The sequence below is a fragment of the Phyllostomus hastatus genome, unplaced genomic scaffold, assembly GCF_019186645.2.
Source record: "Phyllostomus hastatus isolate PE091 unplaced genomic scaffold, TTU_PhHast_1.1 phas_contig_80, whole genome shotgun sequence".
Taxonomy (NCBI): domain Eukaryota; kingdom Metazoa; phylum Chordata; class Mammalia; order Chiroptera; family Phyllostomidae; genus Phyllostomus; species Phyllostomus hastatus.
Window position 1 is genome coordinate 29,115,505 of NW_025333960.1, and position 17,448 is coordinate 29,132,952.

Consider the following 17,448-nt stretch of genomic DNA (forward strand, 5'->3'; position numbering starts at 1 on the left):
CAATGCACGCTATGGGTTTTAGGAAAACCGACTTCAAAGATTCAGAAAGATTACATGAATGGCCCCACAACCACAGGCCACAGCGAATACAGTGGCTATTTTTAGTTGCTTCTTCATCTCCTATGCTTTTCAGCCTCTTTAAGTTGTTGACACCATGGGTCACTATCCTTCAAATTCTCTTTTCCGTCACCACCCACCTAGTCTGGTCCTTTGCTTTATCTGACGGCTCTACTTTGTTGCTTTTTATTTGTTTGTTTTTGTTTTTGTATTTGTTTTTTGGTTCTTAATATCCTCCAAACCCCCTGAAGTCAGATTTTACCGAAGTTTTGTTCTTGACCAATTAGTTTGACACACAATTTGACTTTCTCTCAAGGCTTCACCATCATCATGGCTCTCAAGTGTTCAGGAGTTCCTTTAAAACTGCCTCTGATATTCTCATGAACCAGTTTATCCAGAAAAGTCAGCATATAAACTCAATCCATGTTCCTTCCAGCCTTGCTTCCTCACTGACAAAGCTTTTACCGATGAAGCAACTTAGGGTGGGCTCACCATTAACTAACTCATCACAAAAAAGCCAATATCCCTGCCAAGGGTTCTGCTTACCCATATTTGCAAAGCCAAGCAGTCTTGAAACACCGACCAAACAGCTAGGCACTGTTGGGAAATGGAAAGAAAGCTGCTATCCCACTGTGTGGCCCATTCGGACACCTAGCATGTGGCATACCCTTACCTGTGTACACAGTCTCCTCTTGGAAAAATATTTCCAATTCTGGCCCAGTGAAGACACACTGCTACATTTTATACTTTTGTTAATAATTCCTGGAATGTGTTCCATGGTGAGGACTTCCATATCCACATATCCAATTGTCACTGGATAGCTTCGCTTGGACCTCCCACAGGCAACTCAGACTGTTTAAGCACAAAATTAAACTCTTCGTCTTCACTCATCCTCACTCTTGTTCCTCCCTGTTTGCACCTTACCTCACTGAGGGCCGTACTCCATCCCACTGAGTCATCTAACGTAGAAATTTGAGCATTATCTTTGATGCCAAACTTCTTTAAACCTCTCCCTCACCTACACACACACACACACATTCAGTCAATCATCAAGCATGAAAGGGTTCAGACACAGGGCTCATGAGCTTCATCTTTATTATGTGAATATTCGTTGAATAACTTTTAAAAATGAATGAGATATTTAAGAATCTGAATGACTATATAAAAGGTTTTAAATGAACTATCAAAATATAGAAGGCAAAGCATACATGATTTGTGTTAACTGCTCAAAGTGTAATGAAAATAAAGCAAAAAATTAGGTAGGACTCGATGGGTGGTTAGGTAGATGGATAGATAAATAAATGGAAAAAAGGAAAGAAAGTAGGGGGAAGGGAGAAAAGGGTCGAGGAGAGATGGGGAAAAAGGGACAGTGGTAGAAAGGGAAGAGAAAAATATCTTGAAAAGAAGAGCTAAATGCAACTTCAATAAATTCAATTTTTTTTAAGTGCAATACCTGACTATTTAATCTGGGGCACGGACCTCTTTTTTCTCAGGTTGTCAAGTTAAAAAATGACAACAGCCAGCACAACAACAATCATCCGGTGTGAATGAATCAAAATTACACCTATTTTTTGTCAGACCAGCAAAAAATATATTTTGTGGTGTGCCACAGAATTTTAGTAATTAGTTTGCGTGCCATGAGATGAAAAATGCGGAAAGTCGCTGCCCTAACTGTGTCTTCGCTTCCGTCTTTGTCACTTCCTTCCAACCCGACGTGGATGTGAGAGGTGTGAGGCAACGGTGCAAGAGCATCAGGTGGCCTTAAGTGAATTAGCTTCTAATTTTTATTATGGCAAGTTTCAAATATAAACAAAAGTATAGGAAATAGTATTCATCCATACCTTTAATTATTTACTCTCAGCCTTTACTGTTTGATTATAAAGCAAATCTCAGGTACTATTTAAGTGAGTTGAACCTTCATGTTTTAAAGAATTATATACCAGTATTATGATAATAATAGGAAAAAGAGCTATCCATGATTTTGAGAAATAATGAAGAGAACACTGCAAAAAAAAATAAAAAGGAAAGGCTGTATTCATTTTTACCTAAAGAGGAGAATATAGATTCTTGGGAGTCTAGGGGGTGAATTCGAAGCAGGTTTCCTGATAAAATGGATTTTTCCCCCGATTATGAACAGAGATAGAGGTAACCCTGGACATTTCACCATTCTAAGAATAAGGATTGCTCTACTGACTTCACTTCCTCATTTATTTATTCAAATTCCATCTTTTTTATAGAGGAATTAAGGCAGCTAATTTCCCTTCTTAATAAGGCTACTAGACTGTTAGCTCAGGAAAATATCATAAGATAAAAATCAACTTTAACCTCAACAAATACTAACAGTCTCTTAGATTGTGCGTGTGTTGGAGAGACATGGGCTGGATCACCGTACAATTAGGTGGACTGATAGGCAGTGTTGTAGCCACGTCCACAGGATAAGTAACGGGGCAACAACTCAGAGGATGGCCTCTAGTTGTGTACTGGGAGACTCTGGCTGTAGCCCTGTTCAGGTCCTTGGTTGTAAGCAATGACTTGGACACAGGAGACATGCAACTCCTCCCGGGTATACTATCAATTTATAGATCTTCTGGAAGAGACCACACATGTATAACTGAATCAAGTTCATGATTTATTGGGGCAAAAACAAAGAAATTTATTTTAAACAGGTGAATAAACAGAGCAGGTGCCTACACACCATGTTGCAGGTCAGTTTTTTGTTGTTTTTTGGTCCCAGAACCCATTATGGATCTTGTGGTTGCCACTCACATTGTCTGTGCAAGATAGTGTGCTGCTATATTGGAAAAGCTAAATTTCATTGACCACCACATCCCTTTTAATATTGAGGGCTTACATCCTCAACCAGGAAGAGCTTACACAAATAGGAAACACTGACAGACCTCCAGACCTCTTCCTGATTCTTAAATAAAACAGAGGCTCCATTAACTGCACATCGTGACTTCCCTGTTCACTGCTCCTGGCAGTTTGCCAGACCACCTCCAGGACCTCTGTGAGAGGGAGGGGCAGAGGAGCCAGGGTTTCTGTTCTCAGAGGCTCAGACCTTGGTGGAACTCGGACATTTAATTGCGTGCTGCATCATAGTCCTTTTGTACCTGGGCTTCAGTCATTATTCTTGAAAATATTACACAAATACTCTATGTGTCTAATATCTTCTTCTAAAGGATTATTTACAAATATTGAGACACTCCTGATTGTTGAACCAAACTCAGCATTAATAAAATGGCACCCTCATCCAGAGGAAAAGGCAGATGTGACATTCAGGTATTTCTGCCAGTTGCTCTGTCTAGTTATTGGCATCCTGGAGTGCTCGTCTTCCACATAAGCCTCTCAGATTTACAGAGGACCTGAACCTGGGAAGCCCCTTTGAAATGCCAGTGACAAAATCAAAATTTAAAAAATGATCAGGATGGTTAGAAACAGGAGCTAAAAATTAAAAGAAACTAACCAGGTAAGTATGAAACCCTACCTTTAACCCTCAAATAAACATTAAAATAGAAAATAGAAAAAAAGTCTGACTTAACAAAGTACATATGATTTTTAAAAATTAGCTTCTTAGTGAAGTACAAGCTTAATAAGAGTCCAAAGAGTGGAATTGCGTTAGCAAGTGTCCTTATCACAGTGAAAGTAGTTGCTTTCTATATGTTCTGTACAGGTGGGGCATTGTCTGTGGCAATGGGATTGATTTTATATATCTCATTTCAAGGAAATATTAGCCAGTCATGGAACAGGATGACTAGAACAGTTAGGGTCTCAAATTCTTGCCTGATAATAATGCAAATGATAATAGTCATGTCCGTGTATTGAAGCCTTACTGTGTGCCATGCTCAGTGGTAGACCTCGTACTTGAAATGGCCGTGCGGTTGAGCCTCATTGACCTAAAACCTCAAGGAGAAGCCACCTCCCGGCTGAACTCTACACTTACGATAACAGGGACTTCTGTACATGATCTTCAGATGGTAATGGAGATGCTAATAATGATGATAGCAGCTTTCTAATGTTTGGGAAATAAATTATCTAGTGCTAGGGAGAACAGATGACGTGGCTCCAGAGGGGAAACGAGGCCAAATGGATTGAAGTAACAAAGAGGCAAGTTAAAACTCAAATATAAAAAAGAAATTTCTATCACTTGTTCTTGCTCAGAGATGGCACAGGAAACCTTTCAAGGAGGCCCATCTGCTTGTCATTAAGTGCTTGCTATGTACCAGCTACCAAGGTTACCAGCCAATAAAATTCATATTATCCCTGTTTTATACATGGGGAAACTGGAAAACAGATAAAAACTTGTCAAAGTTTACACAAGTCCATTTATTTTTTACTGTGTTATAATCATCCCTATCATTGCACATAATCCTACGTGGCCATTGGCTGAAAGGTCAGCCTCTTGAGAACATGTTTAAGAGAATGCTTCTGTTAGTAACGTAAGTCCTTACCTCGCTGACCCTTCAAGTACTCGGTATCGTTGAACCTGTTTGCCAAGTAATGAACTGTTACAAGAATTAATGTTAAGTAATGGAGGAGTATTGATAGTATTTTTAAATGAATCCAAAGAGATCAGTTTGAGTTGAGGGAATGCTAAATGCTCTCAGTGAGGGACACTTGTTAATTTACCCTGAGTTTCATTAGAAGAGCCCTTCATTGGCCTCCTAATATACTTACTTGCAGGCCAGTTCATTGACTTGCTACCTTAACTATTATATTCTAAGCATTTATATAGCACTTTTACTAGTTGAGAGAAAGTTCAATACATGTCAAAATAAGGGGAGGGCTGGGGTGGGGGGAGGATGGGGGGAAAGTCAGAAAACTGTACTTAAACACCAATAAAAAAGTTAAAAAATATATGTCAAAATACAGCTAAGTGCCTTTATATCTGTTATAAACCATAAACATGGGCTTCAAGAGAGCCAAAAATTTAGAAGCAGAGAACTGATATTTGTTGAAAGTCTGATGTGTGCTGGACACAGCCTAAGGATTAGCCCATTCAGAGGAAACTCAGGTTCTGTGACAAGCAGCCCACCTGCAGGGAAGAGGTTCTGTGGTAGAGTAGTGGGAACTATTGTTGGGTCGATAAGATGGAAAGAGCCTGCAGGGAAGCTTGCATTCTGAGCAGAAGAACTTTCAGACTCGGTGCTGTGAGCATTGTAAGCCATGCTGGATTCCTGAGGGGAGTAGGGAAACTAGCTCAAAAATATGGGGAGCATGTTCCTCTTTGTTAAGGAGATGGAAGCCACAGTGTAAGAGTAGTGGTTGTTTTTATAAAGGGGGCTTCTCTGCGGTTGACGGGAAAAATTGCAGGTGAGATACTAGTAATAATAATGAATACCCACATTGCACTTACTGTGTGCCAGACAGTGAGCTTGGTGCTTTGGATATAGTCATTCATTTATCCTTCCACCCCTGTGATGTTAAGTACTAGCAGTATCATCATCCTATCTTCCAAATGAGAAAACTAGGACTTCTAAAAGCAACTGGCCTCTGGGAAGGCAGGAAAAATGCTCAATATCCATCATGTGCTCACCTCACAGCCTCGTTCTAATGACCAGTGAGTGCAGCTAGGAAGATTATTTGATGATGTTACACGTCATGGCTTAAGCAGATTGTCCTCCAGAGTGGCAGGCACCACGGGGCTGAGGTTGTGTTTCTTAGCCATGAACATGGTCTGCACTCTGATCTTCAGGGCTGATTGCACGTGCTCTCTTCTCCTAGAACCTGCAGGATATGGGACAGACCCTTTCAAGTCTTAAAGTTTTATTTATATTCTAATAAAAATAAAATTAACTGTATGGTTTGTATTTATAGTTGTTTCATTTATAAATGTTATCAGTTCCTGTCTACACACATGGCATACCAACACCATATGTATACATTCCCCCCCCAGGGGCTCAAGATCTGGATCGTATCCGACTCTCCACCTACAGAACAGCGTGCAAGCTTCGGTTTGTTCAGAAGAAATGCAATCGTAAGTAAGCTAGTTGTCTGGACTAATTACCCTCATGTATCCTATAAGTTTACATTTGTTACTTTGTTTATTAAAACTAGGTTTTCTTGAAATAATTGACAAAAATATGTTTATATAACACGGAAAAGTGTATTATAATAAACAAATGGTAGCAAGACTATTCCTAAGTAATTCTGAAGGCTTAATTACTCTAGACTGTTAAAGTATTCCAGCCTGCCGATGGAATGGTTTAAAGCTGGATGGATGTTTTCCTTCTTTTCTCTAGCCTTGGTACTGTAAATGCCGTGCCATCAAAATGGTCTCCAAGAACTTTATGAAACATCAAACTTTGAGTCCTCCTTATATTTGTGCTTCCTTTACGAGTATAGGAAAATGTTTGTAAGCTCCTAGAAAACAATCAAGTTTCTTTCTGAAACTAGAAAATTAATCCTTGGTATCAAAATATTAACTATATTTGCCTGCATCAGACAATAGCAAGAGACAAAAATACTTAAAGAAACAAAGGATCTTGCTTCAGCTTTTTCCCAAATTTTAAAACATAAGCAACAAGTTAGATCACTGATCACAGGGAGCAGATTCACACTCGCTGCTGGGTCAGCACGTCCGCCATCTTACCACATTCATTATCTCTTGGGAAAAAATGTTACTTTGTTTTAAAAACAAATTGCTATAAAAAATTGAAAACTCTTCTCATTTTCTAATTAGTATTGCATGCATTAAAAAATGAAAACCATAATGTTTTTCTGAGTACATGCACATAGCTCTTGATTAACTCCCTGGAGGACTAGCTACTGGGTGAACATGGAAACCAGCCAGGTCCACGTCTCTGCCTGCCCAGAGTCTCCAGCAGATGTTTCTTGGAGCACGGGCAGGCCAACCCCAGCCCCTTGCCTCTAGGCACGTAGCTGATTGTGGCTCTGGGTGTGTGCAGTGTGCACCTGTTCCTCACATATGCTCCGGCCCCAGAAGGATGGGGCTGAAGTCCAGGGCAGGAGAAGAATGAAGAAAAAACATAGGTTGGTCCAACATCAAACACATGTTTTGACTCCTCACAGAAAGTGAAACCAGTGCCCCCTCCCCCCACAAAAGCAGTGAGAAACTCACTCTGGATGCGGGAAACTCACTCTGTGGCTGTACTTGCAGTCCGGGGTATTTGCAGGCCTGGTGTTAAAGCGCAAGGGAAATGCTCCCACAGAAGCAAAGCTCTCCCTCCCCCTCAACCTCATCACCCATATTCAGACAAAAAGAAGACTCTCCATGTCTTCAGCAATGAAAAAGTGATAGGATCTTCCCTTTTTTTTAACTCATTACAATGGCCCTCAAAATAGAGGGGAGAAGAGAAGGAGCAGGGATAAGAATCCAGTCTCCTCAAAGCATCGCCAGGCAGAGCCTGCCTTAGGCTACTTTCAGTAGGAATGGGGAGTTTCAACATTTCAAAATGGCATTACAAAATGGTAAGGATGGGGGAGGGAGATGGGGGGGGAGATGATAGATAAAGGGAAGGGAAGGGAAGGGAAGGGAAGGGAAGGGAAGGGAAGGGAAGGGAAGGGAAGGGAAGGGAAGGGAAGGGAAGGGAAGAAAAAAGACTCCTTCTGATTTGTCAGCCCTTCACCAGCACTACAGAGGGCATGCTCTTTCCGCCCCCACTGGGTTCAGCAACCCACAGGCCATATTCCATTCCTCCTGCTCTCTGATAAAGGCTCTTTCTCCTTCTTGGACATCTCTGTTTTCCTCTTCCTACTCTTTTCTGGCCCTCATCCTTACCCTACATCCAGAATTGTGGCATAGTCACACCGGCCTTCTTGGAAAACAGTAGGGAAAACACTATCTTGAAGAACAGTGATAGCCCATCCCTGAGTAAAAAGAGAAACTTCACACCTGTCCAGCAGCCCTCAGTGTATCCATTCATTTACCTCTGAATTTAGTAAACTTATAATGAAAACCTACTCTGTGTTTGGCACTGTGCTAAGTACCAGGGACAGAGCGATGGAAAACACCATGCAATCCCTACCATGAAGTTGCCCAGCATCTGTGTGGGTAGATGGACTTTTAAACAGACTTATAAAACAGTGTGGAAGTGTAATGACAGGAATGTGTACATGGCATTGTGGGAACATGGCATTGTGGGAGCACGGAGGAGGCAGTGCCCTGACCTGGGTGTGGGGGCCGCCGAGAGGGCTTTCCTACCCAGGGAGGTAACTGGGCAGAGGCTTAAAGAATCAGTAGACAGTAAACAGAGAAGTATTATTTGCTTTACAATGTATTTTACAAATTTTGCACATTTTAGGATGAGAAAAGATATTATATTTTATAAAACTAGACAACATTAAGGCTCCAGAAAGACATGTAAGCATATCCTTGAATGTTCTGCTAAAATTAAGCTTCTCTTCCAAATTGTTTCTACATTGATTAGAAGTGTGAAATGCAAGGACTATTTGTGTTTGCTGAGTTTTCCTTCCTGACAATAAATATAACAGTTGTGATGCTGAGATACTTGCTGAATGCTAACACAATTGAGCCTGGCTTATTTTAATCGAAGTTAGAGCCTTTCTTTTAGGAAGGGAACCAGGAGTGTTGGTGGTTCATGTGACATAATATTTGCCAATATTAAATACCCCTGTATTACAAGAAGATAACTTTTGTCTGCAATAAAACCTAGCCTGAAACAAATCGTAGTACCTTATAATGGACTTTTACTCTGCAGTTAAAGAAATAAGAAAGAACCCATATCGTGTATTTATAACTGTATTGCTTTATTGGAAAGTCTTATGTAGTGTTTACTTCATAGAAATTGATGGACTTTAACTGAAAATGGGTTGTTTATTTTTAGGCTCAGACATTATTAACAAGTAAAATTTATTTTGTGTATTACCAGAACTAAACTTAAAAACTATGTAATGGAGGAAAGAACATAAAAACTGGCACTTGTAAAGTCATCATCTTGAAAAAATGTTGTCTGGATATAGCATGGAGAGTATAGATTTTTAGGAGATTTCTTTCTTATCTAAATGTAAAGATCAGAAGTGTTAGTTAATTGCCCGTATTTCCTGCCCCACAGCCCTTGCTTGCTTTGTTTATGGTTTCCCATCTAGAGCATTGGTCCTTGACATCCATGTTCATTTCCTCTAATACAATTCCTCATGGATGCTGAGAGTCACTGGTTCCCAGTGTTCTAAAAAGTCTTTCTGTCTGAGGCCAGAACACTATTGCCCATGGACTAAGTGGGCCTAGCACCCACTGTCTTTGTATAGACTGAACTAAGAATAGTTTTTACAGATGAAGATTTGTAACCTATCTGCAAATAGGTAAAGGGAACACTAAGCTGTAACCCCAATTAAGCAAAATGTTTTCCTCTCAAAAAAAAATTCCAGTCTGTTCATTAATAGTCCAGCATTCTAAAAATCATACTCATTTATTATATTTTTAATTTTATCATCAGAATGTTATAGAAATTTATTTCCTTTCTTGTTATATGCAGGGTGGTGAAAATATTTATAGTTGTAAGTATGTGAAACACAGAGTTTATTCTTATATTATTATTTATTATTGTATTATTTTTCATACAAACAGCTGTAAACCTACTTTTGTCCCACCCTGTATATGCCAACGGAATATTAATCCATTATAAGGTGATGCCTCTATGTCCACAAAAAACATTTACTGACCTCTGCAATAAAAGAAGAGTTGCAAGAAGCCTATCTTCTTTTTTAAGGCAAAAAAAAATTCTTTCAACTTTACTCCAAGGATTTGTTTTCCAGATCAGCTTCTTTCCCTCACCACTCATCCCCGTGCCGGGCATACTCTCCCTCTCTGTGCCATGACCAGCACACTCTCCAATAAAGTAAAGGGGCAAATTTCTCTACAAATTAGGGAACAAGTTGGCTATTTTATTCTCTAGGAGAAATGGTACAGAATAAAAAATACAGATATACCCCTAAGTCTTCTTTCTAATCAATAGCCTTCTCCTCAGCGTCCAGATTTCCTAGTGACTTTCCACAAAAATAAATAATTGATATACCATTTATAAGCATGTGAGCAAATGGTAACATTTTGGCCTTTATCTTAAATAACTTTTCTGCTGCAACATTATTTTCTCAGTCAGCATGGACATAGTTAATGATCCAGATACCCTCTAATGTCAGCAGTTATTTTTTCTGAAATTACTTTGAAGTCAATGGGACGCAGCCATAAGTTCATGAACAACAAAAAGCAATGAGAGAAATAAATCAAAAATCTTCTTCCTCCTGTTTAACACTGGAGCAAAAGTAAGGAGGCAATGCCCACAACTGACATTGCACCGTCTTTTAGTTCTTCTAGCCACAGTGTGAATTTCCTCTCTATCACTCATGTCAATGACAGTTTAATTAAAATTTTGTTTTAAGGGAAAGGTGAAAAAGTATAAATTTGTATCTGAACTTTTAGAGCTTCTCAAAATATCCTTCCCCTAGTAAATGAAGCATTTTTATAGGTATCCCTCATGCAGATATAATTTAAAGTTAGCACACAGGCTTTTGTCTTTAATAGCTCTAAACTTTCAGGATCACTTATGAACCAAAAAAATGCAGATACCTCTTTACATAAAGTTTTCTCTATCCCTGCAAAGTTAATCCACATGAGTGCTATACATGCAGGAAGACCTGAATGAATATTTTTCTGTGAATGAATGAACAGGCTCCACTAGATTCATTTTTTAACATCCAGGTGACTAGTCTTCTGCTGCAGGAGTAGTATTTAGGTATTTCTTAACAATAAATACTAATATCCCATTCATTTTTTTCAAGCTAGTGTTCCAGTATATTCCCTCTCTCTGCCTCATTTTTAAGTATGTGGATTTTTGGCTGCCTGTGTCTGTTTTCTATCATTGAATAACAAATTACCACACACTTAGCAGCTTAAAACAACACCCATTTACTTCCCCAGTTTCTGTAGGTCAGAAATCCAGCACAGCATGACTCAATTCTCAGCTCAGGGTTTCACGGGCTGAAATCAGAGTGCTGGCTGGGTCTGCGATTCTCATCTGGCATTCAGGGTCCTCTTCCAGGACTGGCTGTTGGCAGAATTCATTGTCTTATGGTTGAAGGATGGAGGCTCCCTTCCTTGCTGACAATCAGGGTACTACCCTCATTCCTAGAGACCACCCACATTCCTTACCACGTGGCTCCCCAGGCTGTTCAGAGCATGTGTGTTCTCCACTTCTTCCAGGCCAGCCTGAGTGTGTTTCTCTGACTTCCTCCTCTATGACCAGCCAGAGAAAACTCTTTTTTTTTAAAGGATCCATGTGATTAGATCAGGCCCACCCAGATACTCTCCCTGCCTTAAGCTTAACTGATTCAGGACCTTAAGTACATCTGCAAAATCCCATCACAGCAGTATCCAGACTTGTGTTTGACTTAATAACTGAGAAAAGGTGAACACTGTGGGCCAGGAATCCAGGGGCCGGGCTGGGACAGCATCTTCGGGCCCTGACTATCACACTGCTAAGACCATGGACTTTTCTGTTTTCCAGGTAATGACATATAGAACGTTGGATTAAAAAAATAAATTTAAAGTAAAAGTTTCAGACAGAGAAATAGATCCCCCAAAGGAGAAGTATTTAATGAACTACAGAAACGATCCCTGAAAGTATAGTCTTCCAAAGGAGAAGTGTTTAAAAGAGAAAGCTAGAAGGGCTCTCTCCAGTCAAGGAGTCCGACCGGAGAGCAGGGATGTTTAGTCAGAGAAATAAAGCAGCAGATGAAAAACCGTGGAGCACAACTATCTTTGTATTGCTCCAAATGGTTTTGACACTCGTTTTCATTCCTGATGCCAAATGATTCTAGACATGTATTTAGAGTAAAGAAAAGTTCCTTGGTAGAATACAGCATTCCCAGAAATTCCCTGTGGGGAAGTTGGTGGCGGCAGCAGCCCATTCAAGTCTTCCGCTGAGGGACGTGGCAGTGGAAGCCTGCGCCTCTCTGGGCACCCTGGGCCTGGGCGACGTTGTCTCCCCTTCTCAGAGCAAACTTCTGCTCTTCTTTTAATTGCTTTTATTTTTGAGATCCTAAAAATTCAGAGTTTTGTTTTCTTGTTAGTACATTTATTTTTAGAGTGCCGGGAGCTTTATCTGATCCATCTGCTGTCACTGTCCAACCTGCGAACTAAGTGAACACCTGCAGCCTTGTTTCCAGAAATCGGGATGTGACATCCATCAGCTTCCTTCCGTGTCCCCTGCTTCTGCATTGTACCAGCAAGCTATGCAAACTAAGCCCTTTTACTCTCACAGTTTAGAGAAGTGCCTCACCTTTAAATGTCCCAGTCAGTTGGGAAACAGTGATACATATAGAAGAATGCCTTCAAGCTTCCTCAACCCCATCCGACAGGTGCCAAAGCAAGACTCGATGACCTTGTCTGCGTGGCCTGCCATGCTACATTCTTGGGAGCCTGCGCCAGGGCCAGTCATCAGAGCAATGAAGAGATGCCCAGAGGGTGCGGTCCCATGGCCTGGCTCCCTGGGTCTCCGGGCTCCGAGGACAGGGATGAGAGAATGGCCCCTCCCACATTACCACACCTGTGATACTGCAGGGAAGCCACTCCTGGTGTCACCTTGATCTGCTCCTCATCCAGGCTTTGTTGACATTTGTTATTGTTACTGGTCACTCATTTATTTACCATTCAACAAATATGGACTGAGATTTACTGCGTGCCAAGCATTATGCTAGACCATGGAGGGGAAAGCGTGGTAATATTCCTTAGTGTACAGATTTAGTGTTAGAAAAATGTCAAGTTTATAATCTAATGAATGTGTTCTATTTATTATAAAGCTTCTGATTTTGTAATATCGAGCAGTAGATAGACTCTAAAACTTTATTATATAAACTTCTATCTAGCATTTTAATTCCCACAGCAAACATTCATTTTCTAAAGAAAAAAATTACTTTTCAAGTAGAGTGTTTAAAAGAAATCAAATGCATATATATAGGTATGTATATAGCTATTGAAATAAATGAAGTCTGTAGCTATTTTTATTCGTTTGTGGTGTTGGGCCAGGACTTCTGCTTTAACTCTGAGAAGTTCTGTTTGTTTGGATAAGGAGAACAATATTAAGTGGCTTCCCTTGGGTAAATACCAAATCAAATCACGTAATTGAGAACTTAACTTCTAACTTCCAGATATTAGCCAAGAGCCATGGTAAACAGAGTTCCTGCCCTACACTGTCTGTCAAGCCTTGTCATCAAAAGGCAAACATGTGGACCACGCAGCCTGCTACAAAGCCAGTAATGACACGAGTCCCAGGCAGCTTAGTTTCTCAGGAAAATAATGAACTTCAACGTAAGAACAAGTATGATGCAATTTATTTGTCAAATTTGACACTGCAGAATAACTGACATTGTACTGTGGAGAAGGATAAGCTGAGGAAAAACTGTGTGACCAAACAGAATCAGAATCTACTCTGAACATGGTCATAATCATTTTTCTCATTTATTATTCTGGGAGTGTTCAGTCAGTGATGGACCAGGGCGTGATTAGAATCAGTGCTTCGGCCTGTGTTTCCCCAGAAAGCAGGCTCCACAGCAAGGCTTGTCTGGAAGCTGTTTATTTGGATAGTGAATCCAGAGCAGAACTGGAACAAGAAAAGAAAATCAACAGATAGTGCAGGAACTGCTAGGGTGCTGATCCGGTTGCTCTGCCCTGTCTTGGTCAAGGGTGGCCTGCGCTTGCTCTTAGGGGTCGCACATGTAAGAATGTCAGGTAGGCTCCAGGTGTTCAGCTGAGGCAGCAGAGGCGTGCAGGCAGAACCCGAGGCCCGCTGCCATCTTATTGTAGCTGCACAGAGCTAATCAAAGTCTACGCCGTGACAGTCACTTCTGCAGGGCTGGAGAAGGAGGTGGGGCCAAGATTCTGGAAAGGCACAAAGTGAGATCTATAACATTACCTACTGCGTATCTTGGCTTTCTGCCCTGGAGATTTCCTCATCAGTATTTTCTGCTAACTTTTAAAGTTTTTTTTTCCCACAAAAGAGTCACCTCCCATATTCTAGATCTCGATAACCCGTACTGCACTTTAGCCATCTAGTGGTCCATTCTTCCCAAATGCTAGCCCATCTCCCAGACAGTTTTCCATGCACTAGCAAACTGGGCCATAGCTATTTTCTCAGTGGATGTGTATTTTCTATTTTCCATCATATTATTTACTCTCATTGCACAAAGATGATTAATTATATATTTAAGCAGAACAGGGTGAGTGCAGAAAAAAGTAACACTTCCAAGCTGATTGTTCCCTACCCGCTCTTTGATGTTAGCCAGATGGGCACAAGATGCAGGGTGCTGAGATCAGCAGCTACAAAGGAAAAGGAGAGGACAATGTTCATGGTCACTAGCCCTGTGGATGCTCTTTCTCTCAAAATGTGGCATTTGGCATCTAGAATTGTGGCTATCTGCTCAAGTCATGGTAGACGGAGAATAATAAAGGTCCTATGGGGAACCACGTTCAATGCATCCCACTGCGCTACCTTAGAACATGAGGCAAAGGGAGATATTCTAGGGATTATACGTAGTGTGTGGCAAACAGAAGGCACCCTGTTCCATTCCCCCAAGCATTATTAAACACCCAGTTTGAACAAGGCATTGTGCAAATAGCCATGAGGAGTAGAAAGATGAACAAGACATAGTGCATGTCTCCAAGTTGCCCATAATTTAATGATGTGGTTCTTAAGCTTCTCTCACCATGTATCTTTGGGAGAATCCACTGAAAGCCACTGACCCTTTCCCCAGAAAACACACATGACCCTTAACATAAAATGTAGCTCATCATTTCAAAGACCCTCCTCTCCCCTGAAGTCTAACCAAAGCTTTATCTACAAAATGGAAGGGACAACCTATTGATTAGTAACTGTGGGAAATGCAGAATGGCACAAATGGCCTGTAGACGTGTGACGGTATCTGGGAGCAACAAAAGGGAGAAAGTAATTCCACCTGAGGGCTCAGAGTGGGCGTCCTCGGGAGCATGTGTGTGCGCACGAGATGCCTTGAAGACAGTGTACTGAAGGGTGTAGCTGATGAAGGGAGTGGGCCGAGTCAAGGCACATACAAGACAGCCAGGGGAATATTCTGGAACTGTATGCAGCCCAGTGTGGCTGGAGCATGGGACTCAGAGAAGCTGGGGATTAGGATATAAGGCTAAAGATTAGGAGACTCAAGTCCAAGCATTGGTTTTCATGCCTGGAAGCTTGGGTTTTCCTGAATAGGCAATGGAGAGTGGTACAACCAGAGCTAAGCCTTAAAATATTTCTTAGGAGAGAAGGAAAAGGGCAGAAACTGCAGATGAGTAATGAGGCTTACTATGAAAAATCTAAGTAAAAGTCAGTAAAAGCCCAAACTAGAGCCTAGCATGTAGGAAGTGGTAAGAGCACATTGAAGGAACCTGTAGAGTTATCCAGTAAAGTCTAAAATTACTGCCCAGAGAGGATACAAGATACTAGATTCCCCTGCTTCTAAAGTTATTAAATATATTCTGAGCAAAGTTAACCACTGACAGTGAGAGATTAGTTATTGTTCAGATTATTCTTTTCATTTACCTTCTCATTATTTTTACAATCCTTGGTACAATACTTTGAAAAATAATAAACTTAATAAGTGCTCATTCAATTGAATTTTGTTAAATTTAATTTCTAGTATGACAGCTATTTGAGCCAACAATTATTATACCTCATTTCGAATAATGATGAAACTCTACAAATAAATTTAAGCAACACTGAATAATTTTTCCTAGTAGACAACAGATGTACTGCCAGAGCCTTTGAGGACTAGCATGAGACTTGATTTGATTTTACATCAAAAATATGTTATAGACCTTTTCTTGAAACTCTATTATTACACCATCTACATTAACCAGGAAATTGAAGTGAAATTAAAATGTTCTCCTTGTGAGATACGGTGCATCTCTCCTAGGATCCTTAGTGAAGAGAGTGGTCTTGGTGATAAAGGCATACTTTGGAAGCAAGGAAGATGTTGAGTTTAGACATGGAAGGTAATTTGGTGAGCTTCTCAGATGTTCAGATTCATATTTTAAAAGGTATGGCTCACTGGTCGATATCAAATATGAAAGTTGTGTTTTTATTAACATTTCCTTTCCAAACTCAGCCGAGGTTAATGTGGGCGATGGCAAGATCATCAACATAATCACATCAAAGTACATTGGTTGACTCTGGCAAAGCATATCATGTGACTGTGTTCTTCTCCCACCCCAACTTTTCAAATGCTATTTCGTCATGATAAAAGGCCTGATTGCATGAAAAAAAAAAGAAAGAAAAACTTCTCTTGAGACTATCTTAACAACTGGTTAATTTGCACATGGATTTCTTGACCACAGTGTTCCTGGGAGCCTGCTGGCACCTCTTAAATAAATTCCTCTGTGTCGAATGAGCATCCAGTTCCTGTTCTTCCTGACCCTTGTCTAACACCATCCTTGAAGTCATACTCCACAGCAGTGGTTCTCAGACTTCATCGTCTTTCAGAATTGCCTAAGGAGGTGCTTAACCTAGGGATGCCCTGGCCACACCCCAGACCTATGGCATTAGACCCACTCATCAAGCTAAAGATCACCTCTGGCTTTCACCGCTGGACTGGCTGGCTGTAGATGGAAGGCAGAATTAGTGTACACGGTGGTTTGAAAATGAAACTAAGCACTAAAATATACAGGTTGCATTTTCTCAGTCTTTCTATTTGCTTACTAAAAATTAGAAAGTAAAATAATGGGCAACAGAAAAGTTCACTTAGTTACAGACCCTACTTTCCAGGAAGGCCCCCCTCCCCTGCACACACTCCTCTGGCCCAGTGGAGTCAATACAAGATCTCACTGTACCATCTGCATGCGTCGCATTGCAGATGTGTTGCATACCATCTGCATTGTACCATCTGCATTCATTGCTCTGTGCTACTGGTTGCTTGATTGTCTTCTTGGAGTTTTCTCCCCTCCCCCTCAACATGTGTTCTCATCCTGCTGTGATTCAGGAACCAACTTGAGCCCAGCTCCCCGTCCTGAGTTTCCAGCCCACAACAGCATCCCTGTATTTTGAGCTCCAGTAGCTTTTTTATTTAAATCTGCACTGTGAATGTGGGCTTTTTATAATGTAGTGTCTTCTCTTAATCTTCAGTTCAGCCCTCTGAGAGTCTCTCCTATTTTCTTAAATGACCTGTAACATCAAGAATAGTTTATTGTAGAATCTTTAAAATTACTCGTTGGATTTAATTTCTTTAGAAAACATTTTATAATCTCATTTGCCACTTCCTTTCCCAGCTCTGTATGTAGAAGCATATGGTAGTCTTTCTCTATGTGTTAATGCCTATATGTGCAATACAAGTGTGTAAGCAGTGATACATGGAAAGGCCCTTTTTTTTCTCATGAGCTGAGCCTCTCTGAATTTCCAGATAAGTGCTTGA

General features: G+C 40.7%; 1 protein-coding gene across 15 annotated transcripts in view; it reads left to right on the top strand.

Annotated features, from left to right (window-relative positions):
• Positions 1 to 17,448, top strand: part of DTNA (dystrobrevin alpha) — a 249,233-nt gene that overhangs the window by 131,001 nt on the left and 100,784 nt on the right. For all 15 annotated transcript variants that reach the window (XM_045849586.1, XM_045849591.1, XM_045849592.1 and 12 more), the window contains exon 4: positions 5,951 to 6,031. In XM_045849586.1, coding sequence (XP_045705542.1) covers positions 5,951 to 6,031 — 81 coding nt within the window. The remainder of the gene's footprint in view (positions 1 to 5,950; positions 6,032 to 17,448) is intronic.